This window comes from Strongylocentrotus purpuratus, unplaced genomic scaffold, assembly GCF_000002235.5.
Source record: "Strongylocentrotus purpuratus isolate Spur 01 unplaced genomic scaffold, Spur_5.0 spur5_scaffold_5, whole genome shotgun sequence".
In the NCBI taxonomy this organism is placed as follows: Eukaryota; Metazoa; Echinodermata; class Echinoidea; order Camarodonta; family Strongylocentrotidae; genus Strongylocentrotus; species Strongylocentrotus purpuratus.
Genome location: NW_022145611.1, coordinates 4,761,252 through 4,783,959, shown reverse-complemented (window position 1 = coordinate 4,783,959; position 22,708 = coordinate 4,761,252). Strand labels below are relative to the sequence as shown.

The 22,708-nt window shown below is 37.4% G+C and overlaps 1 protein-coding gene across 3 annotated transcripts in view; it reads right to left on the bottom strand.

The window, feature by feature from the left end:
• The window catches only part of LOC592971 (alpha-actinin), a 57,777-nt gene that overhangs the window by 3,721 nt on the left and 31,348 nt on the right, over nucleotides 1–22,708 (bottom strand). For all 3 annotated transcript variants that reach the window (XM_003728008.3, XM_011685736.2, XM_792469.5), the window contains exons 5-20: nucleotides 18,300–18,378; nucleotides 12,029–12,110; nucleotides 10,998–11,083; nucleotides 9,309–9,401; nucleotides 8,677–8,754; nucleotides 7,103–7,258; nucleotides 6,475–6,551; nucleotides 5,985–6,111; nucleotides 5,379–5,470; nucleotides 4,938–5,046; nucleotides 4,110–4,250; nucleotides 3,261–3,416; nucleotides 2,741–2,825; nucleotides 1,946–2,199; nucleotides 1,218–1,364; nucleotides 662–901 (exon numbers count right to left, since the gene is read on the bottom strand). In XM_003728008.3, the coding sequence (XP_003728056.1) occupies nucleotides 662–901; nucleotides 1,218–1,364; nucleotides 1,946–2,199; nucleotides 2,741–2,825; nucleotides 3,261–3,416; nucleotides 4,110–4,250; nucleotides 4,938–5,046; nucleotides 5,379–5,470; nucleotides 5,985–6,111; nucleotides 6,475–6,551; nucleotides 7,103–7,258; nucleotides 8,677–8,754; nucleotides 9,309–9,401; nucleotides 10,998–11,083; nucleotides 12,029–12,110; nucleotides 18,300–18,378 (2,002 nt within the window). The remainder of the gene's footprint in view (nucleotides 1–661; nucleotides 902–1,217; nucleotides 1,365–1,945; nucleotides 2,200–2,740; nucleotides 2,826–3,260; nucleotides 3,417–4,109; nucleotides 4,251–4,937; nucleotides 5,047–5,378; nucleotides 5,471–5,984; nucleotides 6,112–6,474; nucleotides 6,552–7,102; nucleotides 7,259–8,676; nucleotides 8,755–9,308; nucleotides 9,402–10,997; nucleotides 11,084–12,028; nucleotides 12,111–18,299; nucleotides 18,379–22,708) is intronic.

Below are 22,708 nucleotides of genomic sequence, written 5' to 3'. Positions count from 1 at the left end.
GCGGCCCCTTACGAGGGTCTTTCTGCAGAAAACTTTAGAATATATTTATGTCAAGGACACTTTTTCCTTGCATTTAAATGATACATTTGAGAAATATATGTTACCCCATCTTGCTTAAAGCGACTCTGTAACATTCTTTGGATGAGAGAGGTATTTTTGTTTATCCCTGTCTTGAAATGCGCTGATCAGCAGAGGAATCTCATCCCTGATATAGGACAAAGCAATCTCCAAGAACCCATAGAGAGCTTGGCCTAAAAAGTGGTTATAATAATAATGATAGAGGTGGCTTCTTATATAGTGCACATGTCACTCATGCTATGAAGCTTCTAGCATTCCAACATTATTATCCTGGTCATAGCATGTTGGGTACCCATTTACACCTGGGTGAAGAGTGGCAAATGTGGATCAATACCTTGCCAAAGGACTATAGTGCCGGCTAGAATTTGAACTCTTGGCCCTTGGATTGAGTGAGAGTCAAACGCATGAACCATGTCACACCACAAGGAAACCACAAGTAAATGTACACGATTCCATTGTCATGATGTCATGTGTTCCCTAATATTTTGAAGCATCTTGAGTATTTCCTTAGAATGGATAATGGCACTATATAAATCTCATGTATTATTATTATTATTATTATTAAACTTGCTGTGCAACTCACCTTGCCGTTAGCCAAGACCTTGAATGAATCGACGACCTGTTCTACGGTGTCTGCATCACTCATTTCCCTAGTCATGAAGTCTAAGAAGGATTGGAAGGACACTTTGCCGGTGCCGCTAGGATCCACCAGAGCCATGATACGCTGGAACTCAATGTCACTCTTCTTGTCCTCCCTCAGATCGTAGCCTAAACTCACCAGGCATGAACGGAACTCGAGGGGTTCCAGGCGTTGGGTACGGTTCTGAAACATTCAACAACAAAAAGCTTCCTGTCAACCAATGCCTCTACTCAATACATCAAGCCATAGCATTCTATGAGGGTTCAAATTAGATTATTGGATACAACCGTATCAGGACTATTACCCCCTGGACAATCACACCCAGGAAAACTACCCCCTCCCCCAGGGACAATAACCAGTTACATATCTAGATCTTTGTACTGCTAAATTTATGATCACTCAAAAACTGGGGGGAGTCACACAAGTACTATAACAAATAAATGAATCAAGCAAATTTACTTTCCAACCAATGCAAGATTGGTTGTTATATAAGACCTACCTTGTCAAAGTGATTGAAGGATGCTCTGAACTCATTGAGTTGTTCCTCCGTGATGCCCTTAGTGTCTCTAGTCAGGATGTTATTCTCGATCTCGTTGATGTACCTCCTGATAGCTGTAAGCAGCTGCTCCCATCCTACGCGTATCGTCTGCAGTAAATAAACATCAATCAACCACATTAATCATCCTTTAGAAATACTAGAAAACAATAATCGGAAATGAAACACATCATCTGTTAGGAGCAAGAAGGGCATTAACTCATATGCTGTAACACAGAGTGAATAACGCCCGTGTTGCTCTCAACAGACAATATTGTATCATAAAGTCTTTCGACAAGGCTTTCCACATACCAGAAACAAAGACTGTCAGGAGGAGACTAGCATGCTTGTGGGTGGGGTCAGTAAAGCTGCCTTTGTGTACTTGCCATATCATGAATATTTATGCTCATTGATAAAATCTAAATTTCAAGGGAATCCTAGCTTCCTTGGAGGAACTTGGAGCACCAGAACTGTAACGATTTTGTTCCAGTAGTGTGATTGTTTGAAGCCGATTCAGCTTTCATTTTGACTGAAAAGCTTACAATTACTAAAATTACTTTTCTTAGTATTCTTATCATTATTCAGAGAGATGATGTTTGTTTTTTCTTCCATATCTAATACAATGGCCGTTTCTTTGAGAATCAGATGGCAAGAGGATGGAATAGCTAAGTCTGTGTTGGGGTTCTGTTTACCTCCATAGTGTATTGTGTGTGTGGGTTCTCAAAGATCATGGCTTCTTGTACGGACTTGTTGCAACTCTCCAGGTCATCCACATTACTCTTATATTGCAGCACAGTGTGTTCATAGTCTTGCAGTTTGTGTAGTTGGCTCTCTAGAGGCACGTTCAGTCCGATGGCGATGTTCATGGTTGCAGCCATCTGCTTCTCAATCCAAGGACCAACTTGGTTGGCCAACTGTGCAAATCGTACACGCATCTGCTCATTGGCTAAAGAGGGCTAGTGTCAAGGAAAACGACCTATACTCCATTTATAAATACAATCCTACCTGATTACATGTTTAAAAACTGCGCATGAGTATCACAGAACCCAGATTTTGACCTCTTCAAGACAAATAGAGAAAAGAAAAGGAAACAAAATAATAATAAAAGACAGCACTAGTGGGCTAGTGGGCTTTTGTTCAGAATACTTTACAAAAATGTGGTCTGTACATTACATTTACTTATAGCATCTTTAATCCAGTTTGAATTCATTGAAAACAAATTGCAGGGCAAAAGTTTGAAGACTAAATGGCTGGAAACACTGTATGCAGAAGAAGGTGAAGATAGATGAAGAAGCAAAAGAAGGTGAAGGGGAAAAATAATAAAACGACCATGAAAAAGATGTTTCTGGTTGGGGTATCACAAAATAAGTGGCGGTGAATTTGAACATGGCCAATCAAATGTTCACTGATTCAATCATTAGACAATATGCATGAGCAATGCTCAGAAACAAGAAAAGAGAATAAAACTTGATTGTTGTAAAGGATACATTGTTGTCTCCGTAACTCATTTGACAAGGCCTCATCTCTCTTGGGCACCAGTTCACATAGATCTCTCCATTTCTCAACTACAACCTGAGGAAGATAAAAGTACATCATTACATTGATTAGTTCACACCATCTAGTCTCTCACAATCTAAAGAGATTGTGCATGGGCTATAAGACTGAATACCTTATTAACAATCTCCAAATATATACACCAGCTTGTAATCTTTGCTCAACAGCTGACAAATATAACCTACCAGTAGTTATTCCCATATCATTGATCTTATCTACATAAAAACGTTTACCATTGGCTGTTTCAAAAACATGAACAACATCCCACTTTCCATCCGTTTTGCCGCTTTCAAAAACTCCTTTATAACATAATCTTCCCTCAGTACCTTAATGTGACAACGAGTCCATGTATTTTATAGTTTACTTCAAATTCTGTGCTTTTGTAAGTGCCATGGTACTTCATGTTTTAGCTCATACATGATCATAATCATGATTGTTATTATGACTACTCACTTGTACTGTGAGGGTTGTGTATGGGTTCTCTTTGATGCCGACGTTATTCATCTCAATAGTCTTGTTGATCTCATTAGCCAGTGCGGCCAAAGAGTTGAACTCCTCCTCAGCTGCTCCCAAATTATTCTTGAAAACCTCATGAGCATCAAGCAATTCCTACAAACAAAGCAAATATTTACACTTTCAAACACCTGAACAAAAATAACAATTGTTTTACGTAAAGGTTTCAAATCATATACTAAAATTATACAAATACATTTATGTATCAGTTTTACATTAAGGCCATGGAGCACAAAAATCGACTTATCATCAATTGTAAAAAATGTATATATCTCAAGTCTCGCTGCAATCCATCGTATCTTAATAATTTGTAACATTAATCGTAAGTTACAACCGATTAAAGGAGATACCAATTAATTTGAAGGATATACAATTAATGGTAATTTACCACACCTATATCAGAATTATACAAATACAGAACTATACAGATGTATCAATCATTTACTTAAAACTTTCAAATTCAGATACTATAATGACACAAATAAATCAATTATCTGAATACCAGTTTTACATTTGCATTAATATATACATCTCTCACAACTATTGTACTGCCAATTTGATTTTTTTTTAGTATCCTTTTCTGTGATCTACAGATAAACAACACATATTCTTGTAACACTATGTTCATGCATGATGCGACAAACCACCTACAATATCTGCTGTGCCAAAATAAAATGAAAGAAGCATAGTGGGCTTGACATACTTAATTTCTAAGAGAGAGTTAAAGAAGAGTTAAGGAAAACAAGTACGTCTTTTAGCATGGCGTCATGTATTTGAATGAGAACTTACTGAGATTTCCTCCAGTGTATGAACAATGAACATATCCATCAAGTCTTCCCTAGCTCCATCTAACCAGTTGTTGAATGGTGCTGCTTTCTTTGCAAAATCTAGCTGCCTGGAGTCAATCGATTCCAGGATCATCACCGCTTTCTGTACAAAGAAAAAATAGTAACAATGTAACATTTAGAGAGTGCATAATAAAATGCAACCCTTTATGTAGAGATAAAACCAAGCAAAGACGAATAGAAATTCATGCTTACAAATTCTCAAACTTCCTTCCTTTATCAAAGAGAATGATGATGTACTACATTATGATAATGTAATAAAAAGAGAAATCACATTTTTAATCAATTAACAACAAATGTGCTTCACTCTCCGTAGTTTTTACATGTGTGTACAACACAGATTGACCACACAATTTATGATAGGTCCCAGGCTATATATATATATAATATAATTTATCCCTAGCATTTATTAAATATTCCATTTAAGGAGAACAATCTTCACAGCATCTTTATTTGGCTAGTATCTTGCTATTTATCATTTAAAAGCAAATGATTCTGAGAGTTTACCAAGTCTATACATGACCTTTAAGTATAAACTTTACTCTGTTTGAGTCGGGCTCGAAGCATTTCCTGCTTTTCTAAAGGTTATAAAGCAGTAACATACATTAAAGTTACTCATGCGTGGGTATATAGAGGGCAGCACAGGGAAATACGCACAGGAGCGTAATACCCGTTGGATCAGTGTTATGTAGTGATCGCCAAGTTGCCTCCTTCACGAACGACTATATACCCACGCATGAACATGATTAATGTGTGTGCACATGATACATACAGCAAGGGCTTCTGATCGTCCCATGGAGAGGGAGCCCAAGGTATCCCATTGGTCACAGATCGTCTGACATCGCTGGTTGATAGGCCCGATAGCATGGTACTCCAAATCACTGGGGAAAAAAAAAATTTAAAACAAAATCAGTTTCTAAACTAATTAAAGCCATTCAACACGTGTTTATTTATCAATATCATGTATTTTTTATATTTCGTAAGCCCTGTAATAGCGTTGTACTATGTAGAGCATGTATCGTAGTCCGTTCATTGTACAGCAAATAAAATAAAATGCTTAATTTCAATATCAGGTATTACTTATTTTGTAAAACTGTGAGGTAGTTGTACTATGGACAATGTACTATTGTAAACTATAAAGTGCTGGCTATCATCATCATTATTATTATTATTATTATTATTATGGAAAGATGAAGATCAAATATAGATTTACTTCATTTCCTGAGCGATGGCTGCAATCTGCTCGACTCGATCCTGGTGAGCTGCTAAGTCACTCTCAAACGCTTCGTGTTTCCTACACTTAGCCTGCAATCACAATTAAACACAAATCAGAAAGTGACTCAATAGATAAAGAGAAATTTAATGTATTAATCATCAACAATTACAATAAGAAAGTAATCAATCAACAGATTTAAATTGTACTGTAGATTGTACAACATATCAAATACAATGCTTAATTTCAAGAAAGTATTTTTTAAATTTTGTTACATAAACCATTAATTTCCAAAACAAAAATATATTAATGGTATTGATTTTGCTTCAGATCACGGGTATTATGCTTGTTGTCCCATAATAATATGTAGCTACTTGCCTACAACAAGCACAACTACTCTATAGAAATCGAACCATCAATTATTGAACAAACAGTTATGGAGTTCTTGCACTTGTAGAAAGGCTCTTCCAACACATTTTTTCTATGAACTATTGTATTCATGCAATTTGCTTTGCTTTGCCGACAAAGGGCTCCAACTTGTTTTAAAGGATTACAAAGAACTATATGAGAATGATTACGTGGGATAAAGAGAAATTTGTTGCTTACCTTCAGATCATTAAGTCTCATTCCTGAAAAGTCTTCCCTAAGAATTTCTTCTTTGCCTGCAGCCCAAGCTTCATGGATATCACACTTGTGTCGGAATTTCTTGGCCAAATGATCCAGTCTCTCCAATCTAAAATAACATTATGGAGAATATTAACAACAGCGTTTCCTTCAATAACCTTGCCCAAATCGGATCTCAACTTTCCTCGAAGGGAGCATCTTTCGACAGTACTTACAGAACTTATCACTGCCAAACTTAGGAACCTTGAACCAACAATGAAAAGGGGGTTCCATACTTCTATTTGTGAATCTTTGAGATGATTACATTGTACATCACAGGAAGTTGCGCTTGTTCATCCCATAGAGGCAGTAAGTGGGAGGTTACTACTCCCAGCTCCATGAATTGACCGTAAAGTACATATATATGCAAGTGCATGTCACAACTTTCTATCTCAATATGCTATGTTTGCATATGTATGTGTGCAGTAATTACCTCCTCATCTCAGCCAGCAGCCAATCTTCAAAGCCTTTCTCAGAGGTTTCCAGTCCCTTCCAGGCTTTGGCAATGTCCTGAATTGGAAAATAAATTAAAACAAATTTTAAATAACTAAACCCTTTGCAGTGAATGTATCCATAAGTCATTGTAATTTTACATCATAAAGTATTAATATGCTATGGTATTAAGGCCAGCTGATTGTAAACAAAATAGCATCAACTTGCTGACAACCTGATACAATGAAAACCACCCACACAGATGTGTACATGGGACAGCATTGCAGGTAGATAATACAAATTAAGAAGTAGGAAAACAACCAAGGGACCTACAGCTTTTCTCCATATTCAAGAGACTAGGCAATTAAGGATTAATACCTTACACAACAGCATGGGCCAACTGACTTGCTTTAATTCCCAAGATCTCCTAGTTGCAAACATAAAATTAGGGTTCATTCATTTGGGTGATCTCCTATTTTTTGCTGGTAAAGCTTTGCGTGAAAAAATGTAATAATGTTTTACATCTATCAAAGAATCTTTACTGGCCAAATCAACCTTCCCATCTTTATCATCACATGTCTAAATCAACCTTTGCTAGTTTAGAACCAGTAGAATAAATGTAAGCTTACCGAAACAAGTTTGCCTTCACTTGGCCTATACGCTGGTCGGTTGGTGAGCTGAAGTTTGGTTTGAAGTGTGTTGAAGTTTGTCTCCAGACGGGCTTTGTCTTCAGTCTTGGGAGGCTTTTCTTTGCCACGGTACGTGCGGAACTCATCAAGCTTTTTCTGTTCATCACATCATGACATGGAAAACAATTATCACATGTTTACAACTATGCCATCTACTACTGTATTTATAAAGCCAATATTTTAGCGTAAAGGTATTTTTGCGGATCAAGTGTTCCAGGACGAATTTGTGAGTTGCTAAATTAATGTAAAGCCACAACCACTTCCAATTATATACTTTCCAATAACAATCATTCTATTTCCATGGATCATGAACTCATTACTGAGTATCACAATCATTATAATATCAGAATAATTTTGGGAGAAATAAATTAAAAAAATCAATTGAAATTCCCCATTATGATCAGTGTGGTCTCGATCTAAGCTGAATGAACCAATGATGGCTTGTTATATATAGACGCTGTGTGCAACATGCAATGGGCTTACTTTAATGATTTTGACATATGTCATTACTTGCTGAAAATATTTTTGGATGATTTTTGATTCGTGATCAATAAGTAATTTGCAAAATTTGCAAAAATAACTGCTTATACAGTATTTACTAGAAAACTGAGAGCACAATGCATCTACAACTGAATGATTTACAGACAAATCTATATCATAGAGACTTGATACCACTGAAGAACTTAAGTTATTACAATAAACTGAATCAAAAGATTGAACTATATATGGTTAGTATACTCAGGAAATAGGATTACAGGTTTACATCTCTTATGGGATGAATTCTGCTCACAGAAATGTTAATCTTTTGACCCAAATTTTACCATTGAATACAAAGACACAGTAGAAATGTTTGTAAGACCAAGGGCTATATGAATAATTTTCTTCATCTCTATCAAAGGGATAGTAAGAGGAAGTACACAGTTTATGTTAGGGGACATTTCTAAATACATACTTGCATCACTACACCATGGCATAATTTAATAACATCAAACTAAACAGTTTAACAAAAGATTATTCATACCCAGTCGATGTCATATTGGACAAGTAATAAGAATGAGGAACAAATCGGCAGATGAACAATGGTAACAACAATGTTTCAGTTTTATGTAACAATTCGCATGATTATTTCTATATACATGTCCTTCATTATCTTCAAAGTCTACATACAACTGTAAAGTTTTAAAAACCTTATCTTACATGAAAGAACTATCTATGAATGCAATATAAACAATTTGTAGAGAGCTTATCCACCTTCACGTACGTCATATGAGGGGAAAAACAGAAATATAATAATTATTATCAGGATTATACAGTGCTACCATGATTAGGCATTCAAGGAATATTTTCCTACTGGACACCCACTAAACTCACCAGGGTGGAGAGTGGCAAGTATAGATGAGTGCCCTGCCATAGGACGCTAGTGTCATGACCAGGAATGGAACCACAGTCCAGTGATTTACCCACTAGATCATGACACCCCTTCTGGAGTGAGTTAGGAAGATAAAAGAACTAACCTGCATCGCATCTAGAGTGCTTTCTTGGAGAGTCCTGTCTTCCAGCCAAGGTTTCTTTCTCCTGATCCATTCAAGCAACTAAACAATTACAGCAAAAACAAGACAAAATCAATTCAAAATTCAATTACAAAATTAATACATAATAATGTTCATGTGTGTTATAATGCATCTCTTTCACTGTTCAATATCAATTTCCTGAATGCTTGTGGAAAGTAAACATATCACTTTGTGGACCATGAATACATCATCCATTATTTATATTATCTTTACAACATGTATCTGTATGATAAAGTCATTGATGAGTTTCAAGCAATGTCAATTAACAGAATGTTCATAATACATAATAGTAGTACAGTGCTTTAATAAGACACTGATTTTCAATTAGTCTGGACATGTGTTCAGTTCATATTCTAATAATATTTTTGATTTTGATGAACCTGAAATGTGTGGGAATTCACCTACTTGCCTGATGTGGCCAAGTAAAGTACAAATGCCTAAAACAAAAACTCTCATGTACGTAAAACGATTAAAGCTGATTTAGCTAAGGTCAGCCAAGGAAGATCATCTTTCTCAATGAGTCATGGATTAAATCAAGACTTGTTCATGTCTCCATCTGCAGCATTTCTACTTACATCACTAGCTAGTTTCTCATACTCGTCCATGAGACGCTGATTCTCCATGTTGAGACCAAGAACCTTGTTGATACGCCCAGCTGCTGTCTCCGCCTGCAACCCAAACACAATCAAAAAGAGTAAGACATTGCAGGTATTTACTCCCTAATGGTGTGGTTAGTGGTGGAGAATATCTCATGTCATTCAGAGAATGTCCCTAGTTTAGATCCATTCTATGCACACATGTTGGCTGTACAACAAACCAGTATCGTCTGTTCAGAGCCAGAAGGCCGTTAATCTAAAATACTTTTGATTTGACGCTCTTCTTGTTCTGAACAGAGGGTATGGCATCACAGAGGCAATTTGAAGTCCTGACAAATAACAAATACTTACATTTTGAACATAAATTTTGCTTTAAAATGGACATAAAATGCTCCACATTTCACATAGAGAGCATCACACACTCCCTGTAATGGCTAAATAGGTTCTCATCAAGTCTAGTATCCAAATCTTCTTCGGTTCAATGTAAATATAAATTAATCTTGAAATTCCTTTATAATCCACTTTCACAAGGAGAGCAATACTGTTTGATGCTATATCCCGAAGTGTAGATGGTGGAATGGATTACTTGTATTGCTTGCAATTATACCACATGCAGAGAGTTATTAGTTTGTGATCAGCTGCAGCTAAGAGCAGATAGGTGTGAAAACCTAATCACAATTTTTTTGGACCATTAAGCATCAGTGCATCGTTCACATCGGTGCCAACTAACGTGCTGCATCTTCCTTCACTAACTTCAAAGAGAGCTCATTCACACAACTATTACCGGTAAACATAACTTCCTAGAAAAATGCATTTTAAACGCTGTACAAATAATGTCAGTATAGTGTGCTTTACATTTCTTTTTCTGTAGATAAGACACAGAAAAGGAAACTTAGTGGCCTTTATTTTCATCCCTACTTGCCATTTATCTACATGTCAAATAGACTTATTTTGCTTCCGCAGTTTTTAAAAGTTTACCACCTTGAGTGTGAACGAAGTTAAAGAATTGCATAGACCATTTCACATGCACCAATTTTAACGATTTACTGCTTCAATCTCTACTTCTGGGTGATTTTTTTTTTTTTTGGGGGGGGGGGGTGAACTATTCAGGCATTAAAATATTATCTATTAGCATGAATAAACATAATAGAGTCCTATCATCATGAAACCATTAAAAATCATGTTTGCAATGTCATCATTCTATGAAGTAACTTCAAATATTGTGTACAGGTTAACTGATAGCAGTTCAGTTTTCTCTAAATTAATCAGTTTTGGCAACCCTTAATCATATTTTTTACTTCTTCAAAATTAAAACATTTTTATTTTGAAATAAAGAAATAAATGTGAAAGAAAATGGCCATATATTGTGATTTTTATATTCTAAATCACATTGCCAATTTACAGACTTTACTGATGATTAGTGACAATTTAATCGTTCTTATAAATGTACTGCATTAGAAACATATTTAAAACATTGTGATTTTTGGTCTTTCTGCTTATGTGTAATTCCTAGCATTCTGGATCAAAAGATAAAGTCACGAAAAGATGACAATCTACTGCTCTGGATTAACAGTACTCTAGCAATATTGCTAAATATGTACACAAAAACAGGAATTATATCCCATGAGGCCATGTATGAATGAGAATGTCTGAAACACTTCAGCTTACCTTCTGTGCCCCAGAGAAAGCATGGTAATATGCAGAGACATACGTCATGATGGACTTGTCATCAGGCCTTGCGGTGTTCATCAAGTCTGTACAATAAAGAAGAAAAGTCACATCAATATAGTCTGCTGCAAGACAAACCAAAAACATGGGACGGACATCCCATTTATGGCAAGTTCAAGTTATTTGAAATTATATGTCTGATAAGTTGAATCAATTTGTTAAGAACTGGAAACCAATATTTGTTGTAACAAAGTACAATAGTCTTATTTTATCGGATTTACTCTACCCCAATAAATTCACAATTGTTTCCACCAAAATGACTATTTAAAACATGTATGTTTAAGTTTCCATGCAGGTAACAGCATCAAATATCCACTGTGTAAGGAAATGAGTATTGCAAGTTTAAATGCACCCGAGATGGTTTGGACTCTATAGCTTGTAAGACTACCTTGAAACCAGTCACTTCCACTAATTGCTCACGACAGCTATTCTCACATTTACACACAATTATTCCCCTTTATCAAGTCTGTTCATAGTATGATCTCTGTAGGATTCTTGTTAATTTCATATATAATAAGAATCAAATGTCTTTTTTGTTTGTTTCATTAATCAGGATGACCATGAAAGGGTTGTACAACACAAGCTCCGGCTACAAATGCTCCACGGTCAATACCACTTGAATTAATTTCATCCCCCAATAGAACACTATACCTAACCCTAACCTAAAACCAAACACTAACCCTAACCCTAACCCTGTATCTTTTTGGCGATTCCATGCAATGTGTTCTGTATGGGAGATATTGTTTTTTCTGATTTATTTCATTCAAAATCTTAGGATACAACCACTGACAGATGGAAGTGAAACCAAAAGAACAATTAGTCAAATGTCACATCAAGACATTTTTGGATGAAATAAATGGATAAAAGTCATATGTCGTATGGGACGCATTGAACGGAAATTCCCTTTGACGAAATAAAGACCAAGGAATCGTTGCCGGAGCAAATGTGGAAGCACTGATGAAAGAACTCACCCTCTGCATCCAACATCCTGGGGATGTCAAGGTGCTTCTCGGCCACAGAGAAGGCAAGCTCCAGGTTGGTGGCTGGGTCATCCTATATGGGTAGGAAAAACATAGTCAACACAACATTGCCCACAAAGAGCCACGCACAACATTGCCCACAAAGGGCCACGCACAACATTGCCCACAAAGGGCCACGCACAACATTGCCCACAAAGAGCCACGCACAACATTGCCCACAAAGGGACCACATACAACATTGCCCACAAAGGGCCACGCACAACATTGCCCACAAAGAGCCACGCACAACATTGCCCACAAAGGGCCACGCACAACATTGCCCACAAAGGGCCACGCACAACATTGCCCACAAAGGGCCACGCACAACATTGCCCACAAAGGGACCACGTAAAACATTGCCCACAAGGGGCCACATACAACATGTCATATAGGGCCAACAGCACTGCCCACAAGGGGCCACATACAAAATTGCCACATAGGGCTGAACACAACATTGCCCGCAAATGGCAGACATGTTCATCATGCCACTGCTATAAAGGGCAGACATGGCCCACACACAATTGTCACATAAGGCAGACATGGACAACACAAGTTTACCACATAGGGCCAATCAAACGATGCCTACCATGTTGTTTTTACAACATGCCCTCCCCATCATACTTCACCAGGGAATAGTACATTCTACACACATAATCTAGTCGTTTGCTTCAGACCTTCATCAAGCCAATATTTTTAGTCCATATTAAACCCACAAAAATAATAATCTTGATGGATGAATGCACTGAAATAGGAAGCCTGGATTTGGGATGTAGCTCCTTGGTGCATAATGTAACCGGGTAACACAATAAAGAATGCAAGGAATGGTAACATAACCCTAGTGCCTAACACCCAGTACCCCTCATCATGACCCTAGTGCCTAACACCCAGTACCCCTCATCATGACCCTAGTGCCTAACACCCAGTACCCCTCATCATGACCCTAGTGCCTTACACCCAGTACCCCTCATCATGACCCTAGTGCCTAACACCCAGTACCCCTCATCATAACCCTAGTGCCTAACATTCAGTACCCCTCATCATGACCCTAGTACCTAACACCCAGTACCCCTCATCATGACCCTAGTGCCTAACACCCAGTACCCCTCATCATTACCCTAGTGCCTAACACCCAGTACCCCTCATCATGACCCTAGTGCCTAACACCCAGTACCCCTCATCATGACCCTAGTGCCTAACATTCAGTACCCCTCATCATGACCCTAGTGCCTAACACCCAGTACCCCTCATCATGACCCTAGTGCCTAACACCCAGTACCCCTCATCATGACCCTAGTGCCTAACATTCAGTATCCCTCATCATAACCCTAGTGCCTAAAACCCAGTACCCCTCATCATGACCCTAGTGCCTAACACCCAGTACCCCTCATCATGACCCTAGTGCCTAACACCCAGTACCCCTCATCATAACCCTAGTGCCTAACACCCAGTACCCCTCATCATGACCCTAGTGCCTAACATTCAGTACCCCTCATCATGACCCTAGTGCCTAACACCCAGTACCCCTCATCATGACCCTAGTGCCTAACACCCAGTACCCCTCATCATTACCCTAGTGCCTAACACCCAGTACCCCTCATCATGACCCTAGTGCCTAACACCCAGTACCCCTCATCATTACCCTAGTGCCTAACACCCAGTACCCCTCATCATGACCCTAGTGCCTAACACCCAGTACCCCTCATCATGACCCTAGTGCCTAACATTCAGTACCCCTCATCATGACCCTAGTGCCTAACACCCAGTACCCCTCATCATGACCCTAGTGCCTAACACCCAGTACCCCTCATCATGACCCTAGTGCCTAACATTCAGTATCCCTCATCATAACCCTAGTGCCTAAAACCCAGTACCCCTCATCATGACCCTAGTGCCTAACACCCAGTACCCCTCATCATGACCCTAGTGCCTAACACCCAGTACCCCTCATCATAACCCTAGTGCCTAACACCCAGTACCCCTCATCATGACCCTAGTGCCTAACATTCAGTACCCCTCATCATGACCCTAGTGCCTAACACCCAGTACCCCTCATCATGACCCTAGTGCCTAACACCCAGTACCCCTCATCATTACCCTAGTGCCTAACACCCAGTACCCCTCATCATGACCCTAGTGCCTAACACCCAGTACCCCTCATCATGACCCTAGTGCCTAACATTCAGTACCCCTCATCATGACCCTAGTGCCTAACACCCAGTACCCCTCATCATGACCCTAGTGCCTAACACCCAGTACCCCTCATCATGACCCTAGTGCCTAACACCCAGTACCCCTCATCATGACCCTAGTGCCTAACACCCAGTACCCCTCATCATGACCCTAGTGCCTAACACCCAGTACCCCTCATCATTACACTTGATCTAACATTCTTTATCCATTATATTAATCACTGACAACAAACAGTTTCAAAGACGTCTTTGCGCTTAATAGATACCAGTGGATAATGATAATTCTTTACTTTAATTAAAGCCCATGCATAGATTTGGCAGCAAAAAGGAAAGATATAAGTACAAGATAATTTGTTACAAATAACCATATGATCCCCCCCCCCCCACCCCCACCCAACAACAACTGCCAAATATGCAATTTTTCTAAACACTTATTACTCCATTGAGAGAATTAAATGTACCACCATCTGTATTCTTGGGAGAGTGATTTCTTTTCAAGAGACCCAATGTATGAGGAAGCATAGTGGCTAAGTGGGAAAAGTGTCTTAGGAGGGGGCAATAGGAGCTGGGGAAGGTGCTAACTCAAAACAATGACCCCCCCCCCCCCCCAACTCCATCAAAAAAAAAAATCATTTATCATATTATAGGCTTTGTATATGTAGAGGACACATGAGAAGACTAACCTTCACCATGCCATGTGTACTAACACTCTAGCAGCTGCTATCATCTCAAATCCATCCCACTTTAACCTTTACATTCAGTGAATGAATGCCCTGGCTGCCCTGGCTATTCTGGGAAATCTTGGCATGCATCTGACTCAAAGACCAATGTCATCAATTAATTTCAACAATGACAGGGCCTTCTACATGCTCAATGGGTTATACAGTGGATCCAATCTAAGAGTATCCTTCTTTCCTCTTCTTATATAATTGGACTCTTTTCAGTATGAATGCAATACATGATATTGTCTATCAATCAAGACTTTTTTTTTCTCTTTCTTTCTTGCATGACTACACATTATTTACAGTAGGGGGGGGGGGGGGGGTGACCATCAAAATACTTTGAATAACCTGTTTGTTCCACCTCTTTAAACACCAAAGATCAAGATGTTTCTCCAATAACGGTACAAATACTCCTTCCCCTTGTAATGCCCAACCCCTCTTAAAATGGTCCCTAAAACCTGAACATCAGAGCTTGAAATACCCCTCTCTTCTTGGAATGGACACTGAACTTAACCTTAACACCACTGGTTCTAATACCCTTCCCTGTGTAACCGATCTTGCACTCCTTAATGCCGGAGGTTCTAAACCCTTTAACACCGGCGTCTGTCATACCGATAGATCCCAATGGACAGGGAGGGTTAGATATAAAAATAGCTTTAGAAATATCAATGGCAATGAATACGATCTCTCTACCTCATACACACATATACACAAATGTGCCAACATGCACATATAATGGGGTACAGCATTGATCAGTGATAGCAATGCACAGCACAGCTAGAGCATGTTGAATTCCAGACATTCCAAACAGGCCCAGCAACTGTAGACTACAGGAGCTCCAAACATGCTATAGTCCACATATTCATTCAACTCATAAGCTCATAAGAACCTGTTGGGAACAGGACTAGAGACATCTTGGACCATTCATCTTCTACCACAAATAAAACTGCACTCCATGTACCAGCTCATCATACCCTTCTTCCATTTCTTCCCCATTTTTTTTTCCTTTCAGGAAATTCAAGTTTAGGACAAAATGCAAATGTGCAACATACAAACTTTATGATTTTTTCTCCCATGTCCTTGATCAATACTTTAAATTTGTTTATAATTATTACGGTAGCCAAAAATACAAATAATTCTTGTTGATGGCCAAATATGATGAATATCATCCATTATCAAACAAGTATATATATAAATCAAAGGCCTATGTATAGAGGGCCTACATGCAACTTCATAGTATTCAAAGACGAAAGACAAAGTATGTTACCTATACTGGATGTTACCTTCATCCAATGTTATAACGAATGGGACTCCACATCCTAAAGACGACCAAGTAAGATGTCCATGCCTCATCATGCTTCATATCATACAGGCACTACACACCTTATCTCTATAACATCCTCCTTCTATAAACCCATTGGTATCTCATAAGTCAAAATAGAAATGAAATGAATGTATGTATAATGACAGAAACATAGAATGAAAGAAACATACAGGCTTCCTATACGGTCTAACAAGAATATATATTGGTTTATGCAATTACAATGGAGGCTATATTACACACATTACATTATATGACTGCCATGCAAACTGATGCATTGTCATGCTAAGTTTGTTGATATTTTGCAAATTTGCATTTTCCCTTGATGTTATATATAATATTGTAAAGTGTCGATATTGAAAAAGTATTCTTTTCTTCTTCTTCAAAATGTATTAAAGATTAAAACTTTGATAAAACCATATGTAGTTTGGCTGACAACCATCACTTTTTAACCTAATATCTATGATGAATTCATGACTAACGAAGAGCTCCACATTAACCTTTTTTAAAGAGGGTCCTGTTTTTTTTACAGTATGTATGTTTGAGCCCTATGTGAAAACTATGTAAAAATCAGATTAATGGATTAGAGGACAGTTATAAAATTGTGAATTCTGATTCCAATTTATATTAACAAATTGCCAAAAAATAGTTATGGATGATGAGTCAGAAAATATTAGCCATATTCCTAAATGACCCCAAATATATCTTAATGTAAATCAATAGATTTGACAGAGAAAGAAAGTATTAGCCATATTTCCTACAAATATCCCTCCATGAACGTGTTAATCAATTAGATTTGAAAGAGTATTAAATGTATGTGCAGCATTGAGATGATGAAAGCATGATGAAAATGAAAAAAAAACCTCAAACATGAGGTGTGTATCGTTGTTTGTGCTTCATGAATTTCTCAGCTCCATAAAAGCTGGAAAATAGAGCAAAAGATGACAGAACCGAGATACCAATGTGAGATTTACAAATTCAAGAGCCAAGCAGAGTGCAGCAGGGGAATTCCCCTTATTTGAATAGAATTGCCAGACCATTAATACAACTCTAGACAGATACGTCAATGGAAGTTGCTTTCCTTAAGAAGTCAAACTCATAGGGCACGGAAACAGTTGCCTCCCATAGAGATTGTGTGTGGGAGGCAACTATTTGGAGCTCCATGAATTGACCTTTGAGGATGTATGTAGAGTCACAACTGCCTCTCTTAATAAGCTATGGAATGAATTTGATGCTGCACTCTGTAGTTCAGGAACATAAGCAGGATAATGTGGTAGAGATAGGATGTGGATCAGCCAAATTTGAGCTCTTCTCTCCCTCTACCAAGTCAAGCAATACTTCTCATTATAAAACTCTCCTTATACAATGTGCCAAATTGGCAACATCGAGGAAAGACTGTTTAGCTCTAACCATACCATCCCATCCCATCAGTAGTGGAGGATCCTTCCCAAAACAATTTACCAGTAAAACCCAAAGTCATATACCAACATTTCATGGACAATTGCTTAACAGTCATTTCAAAGGGCTACCTCTGAGCACAGAATGACTTGAAGAAGTAAAATCATAAAGTCCTTATGGAAATATGCCCTTTGGTCTCAATTACAAAGTCATGTTCATGTCATGAAAAATTTGCAGAATTTTTAAAAGTATGCCGATTTTCCTAATACTTTCTATTTCATTGTTTGGGTTTTTTCCCCTGATTTTTCCTATTTTAATCAAAGCAACAAATTGTTTGACCGAGTTCTTAATCATTGGTTAGAGAACAGATTTCAAGCGTAATCTCTGAGTTGAACTGGAGTAAAATTTTGGGTACATCACTTCAGATTGTTACGAAAACTGAAGGAAAAAAAGTATAAGTTGAACAGGAGCTAAAGCCTGGGGACATGATATGATTAGAGTTCACAGGAGAGAAGTGTTGCCAGACTTGTAGTTTGTAGGAGAGGAGAGCTGTAGAGAGAGTTAGGCCGATGAGGGACAGATATCCTACATACCTTCTTTAGTTTGCTGTAGTCCAGAAGATCTGGGCGATGCCTATGGATCAGGGCACAGAAACCCAGGCCATCCTTCCAGCTGTAGACAGACAGGCAGGCAGGCAATCATGGGAGCAATAGAGGGTGTGGCAGGGTGGAGTGAGGTGGGGCGGGGTGGAGTGAGGTGGGGAGGGGTGGGGTGGATGAGGGGTGGGGAAGGGTTGGAGTGGGGTGAGGAGGGGTTGGGTGGGTGAGGGTGGGGAGGGGTGGGGTGGGGAGGGGTGGGGAGGGGTTGGGACAGAAGGTGATAGAGATGATGAGTAAAAGAATAAGGAAAGAGTAGCAAAAAGGGCATAAGAAATGAGATAGTGAGGCAGACACAGAAGTGGAGGAGACATAGAAGATGAGAGAGAAGTGGAAGAGAAATGAGGGACAAAAAGAGGGGGAAAAAGAGACGAAAGAGAGAAGAAATATAGACATTTTGGATACAGTCCAAATGAGGAGGAAATAAATGGGAAAATGGAATAAAAAGAAAGTGAGTAAACTGAAACAAACATTTCAATGTAAAATATGAAATAAACTTTGTAGAGTTGATAACTGCACATATAGCTTTCTCAATCAATTATTAAACTTATGACATGTATGACAATCTACATTGATTTTTAAACAAAGTTTTTCATTATTCACATCCCTCTTATTGCCTTTCACAAACACCATTTTTAGCAGTGTTGCTAATACTCTAAAATAGGAAATTGTTTATGTGTGACAACACTGTTGCTTGCTCTTCAAAACCAAACAATATAAGCTTATATAAAAAGATTGTTTTGTATGAAGGAATTACTCAAAAGAAAAAATTGTCCTACAATTATTATTCTGCTAGAAAATATAATCAATTTGATATTCTTTTTAGTAAACAAGCAAGTACACTTCAATTTGAATTAAGAGTCGAGTAGACAATCAACATATATGTAGCCCACACAGGAATATCTAAGATAAACAAACTACTATAATGGCTTTGAGTTTGGATGCTGTTAACACATAGATAAAATGTGTATATATTTCTTACAAGATATCATAGCAGCTACACTAACAGAAAATATCAGAAGACATACATCAGTTTGAAACCAGAAGGGCATCAACTTTTATACTTCAGTTTAATCCCATACAGGCCCCCCCCCCCCCCCCATCAGACCACATGTATCCTGTGTCTTTATCTATCAGTTTAACAGACAACTTACATTTTTCCTTTATTACCAAGTCTGATTGTTTTTATTTCATCAATGTGAGGTTAAGAGCACATGTTTTCTTTTACATGTACAGTTAAAAACTTAATTATTCGGACCCTTACCAAATCCCACTTTATGTTTCTTGAGACTACAACTTATCAGAGCTTTCATCTAATAGTTTTTAACAAAGGCCCTTATTAAACCATTCCCCTTTCATTCTTGAGTTACGAAAAATCCCCACTCCCCCCAAGAAGGAAGATGAACAATTTAGTTGATAATTGTATATTTGTTCCAACAATTCATAGTATAATAGCTTCAATGATTTTCCGGTATCTTGTTAAAAGATGGCTGACTTTGACTTTGACTTGCAGGAGGAACTGAATCTAGAATATGATTGATGTATGAGAGCCCCATACCAGTACCTCTGGATAGTCTTTCTTCTCCTAGTTCCTGCTCTTAACATGGCTCTTAAAACATGATACCAACAAAGAAGTGTCGTTTTTCCCTTCTCAATTTACAATGGTTCCAACATGGACTCTATTCCCTAACAGTTAATGCCTCATTTTTTGCATTACACAAATTACTTTTTTTTTTGAATTGTTCTTTTGGACTATCATCTCTTAGGAGATAAATGACTTTCTGGCTCCAAGAGGTCGATAAGTTTTCTCACATTTCCTTCCTTCCTTCTTTGGTTTCTTTCATTAGTATATCAGCTGTGACATGTGACTTCCCCTTACATTACCTATACCTGGACGCTTACACATGTATATATATATGTACAATACTTTTTTTTTGAGGAATAGTTCCTCTTTTACACCCTAATCATTGAAGTTATTGAGTTCTGAGGGAATTAGCCCCTATTTGAGATGGGCTATAAACTTCCCAAGTCCAATAAACCTAGATTTTATTTCCCCAATTACATACCATTTGCTGATCGTTAACTAATTTATGGGTGCTTAAAGGAAACCTCACCCCAAAGAATAAGTGTAGGTATGGTGGAAGATGGGATGTACTTCTATCCTTTGATGTACAATACTCCTTAGCAAATTGTACATGAGATATATAAATGGGCGCAGCCATTTCCTTGATAATGTGACGTACCAGTTAGAAATGTATTATCATGCACCATGCTTTAGGTGGAAAGACTTTTTTTAATCAATAACAACACAATAACAATTGTAACTAATTTATTTGAATTTTTTTATAATATAGTATTTTATATTATAGCAGTTGATAACTTATTTATGTAAAAGCTTCACCGAGAAGAGCATTAACCTATTTATGCAATATAGGTTCTGACAATTGTAGTAAAAAAACGATAATACAGGTGAATGATATACTTCATCACCATCACACCTGGGAAGAAAGCATCCACAAATTTGAATATACATTTACTTCACATTTGTCACAATATCAAGAAAATGGCGATGCATGTCGTGCTAAGAAAATGCTCATTATTCTTGCATTATACCTCTCTCATTCACTTTGGTGGGGAATCTTGTAAATATATTGGTAAGAATACAATAAATTTTTCAGTTAGTAAAGTTATTTCTTGGGGTAAGGTTTCCTTTAACCACACATGGCAAACGAATGTTTCATGCATGCACCCAAAAGGGCTAATTTGACTATCATAAATACTTGCTGATGTATAGTACTTTGCTTAATATCGACTTTCTAGACCCCCTATCCCTCAAAAAAGTAAAACAAATTAAAAACGAAAATAAAATAAATGATTAAATAGAAAATAAAAATACCCTGGTAGTAGAAATGTTGGGTGATCATTGAAATACATTGCATTTTACTTAGCCAATGTTATTATTTACCTGATCTAACAAAAAGTGCTATTACTAAAGTTATGCATGACAATATACAATACTGATCTGTTCAGTCTATATGAAATGTACAATGTCATATTCATGCACGATATCCATAAATATGCCAAATTTGATGGATTTTTCAGCAAAATTTTGAGAAATATTTTCATTTGACAAATAGGCATGCCATGAGAATGAAAGAGTATAACGAGGGAATATTTGATATGGTAAAGAGACAGATCATTCCGTTAGTCAATCCTAATATGAATGTGTATGCCTGGTTTCAAAACCGATCCGTTGCATAACGATCACAACAAAGCTTCATGCGTTCCAGGGCTGGTCAAACCTGATCCACAATGATTATGATAACTAGAACAATAAATCACTCCTATATTGGTTGTCAAAACATTTACATGAAAAGGGTATTGGATAGAAGTTGTAGGCTCAACCTCACTAATTCATGATCATATAAATCATTTTCTAAGATCTGTAACATCACAGGAACAATATCCAATACCTTTTCCACATTGACCGCAAGAAACCAATTTGAGAACAATTCAAAATTCTAGTTATCTTTATCTGTCAAGGTTGGACCTACCCTTCAGTGTCAGAGAAAAAAAAATTCACTCGCATATTAAATTACAGGATGCAAGGATCTAGAATAAACAACATTCATTTTACAAGACATTATCAATAACAATCTAGAAAATAGTAGTAATGATGAAAATTTGATTTATTAAGTTTTTTTCTTTCTTGAGAATCATTATGCTTACACTCCTAAAAGACATTATGAACATTTGACTTGTACCTATATAAAATTGTTTTTCCTACCCATAACAATCTAGATAATAGTAGTAATGATGACAATTTGATTTATTAAGTTGTTTTCTTTCTTGAGAAACATTATGCTTACACTCCTAAAAGACATTATGAACATTGACTTGTACCTATATAAAATTTGTTTTTCCTACCCATAACAATCTAAATAATAGTAGTAATGATGACAATTTGATTTATTAAGTTGTTTTCTTTCTTGAGAAACATAATGCTTACACTCCTTTCACCTAAATTCAGTTGGGTTACCATAAGGCACTGAAGCTTTCAAGGAATTTTTCCCTACTAGGTACCCACTTACTTCACCAGGGTAAAGAGCACCAACTGTGAAAACACTTCATGAGTAAAACTTATCACAATTCTGTTTAAATTATGCCACTTCTTCTGTCCATAAACAAAATTCTAAAGATCTCTCGCTAGTAACTACAGAAAATGTAAGTCATTGAAAATAAATATCATAATGATGTTTTTGTCAAAACTAATCCTAGGTGAATGAAAGGGAAAACAAAAATTCTCTTTGAAATGAGTTCCAGGACTACCCTGGACCAGGAACAAG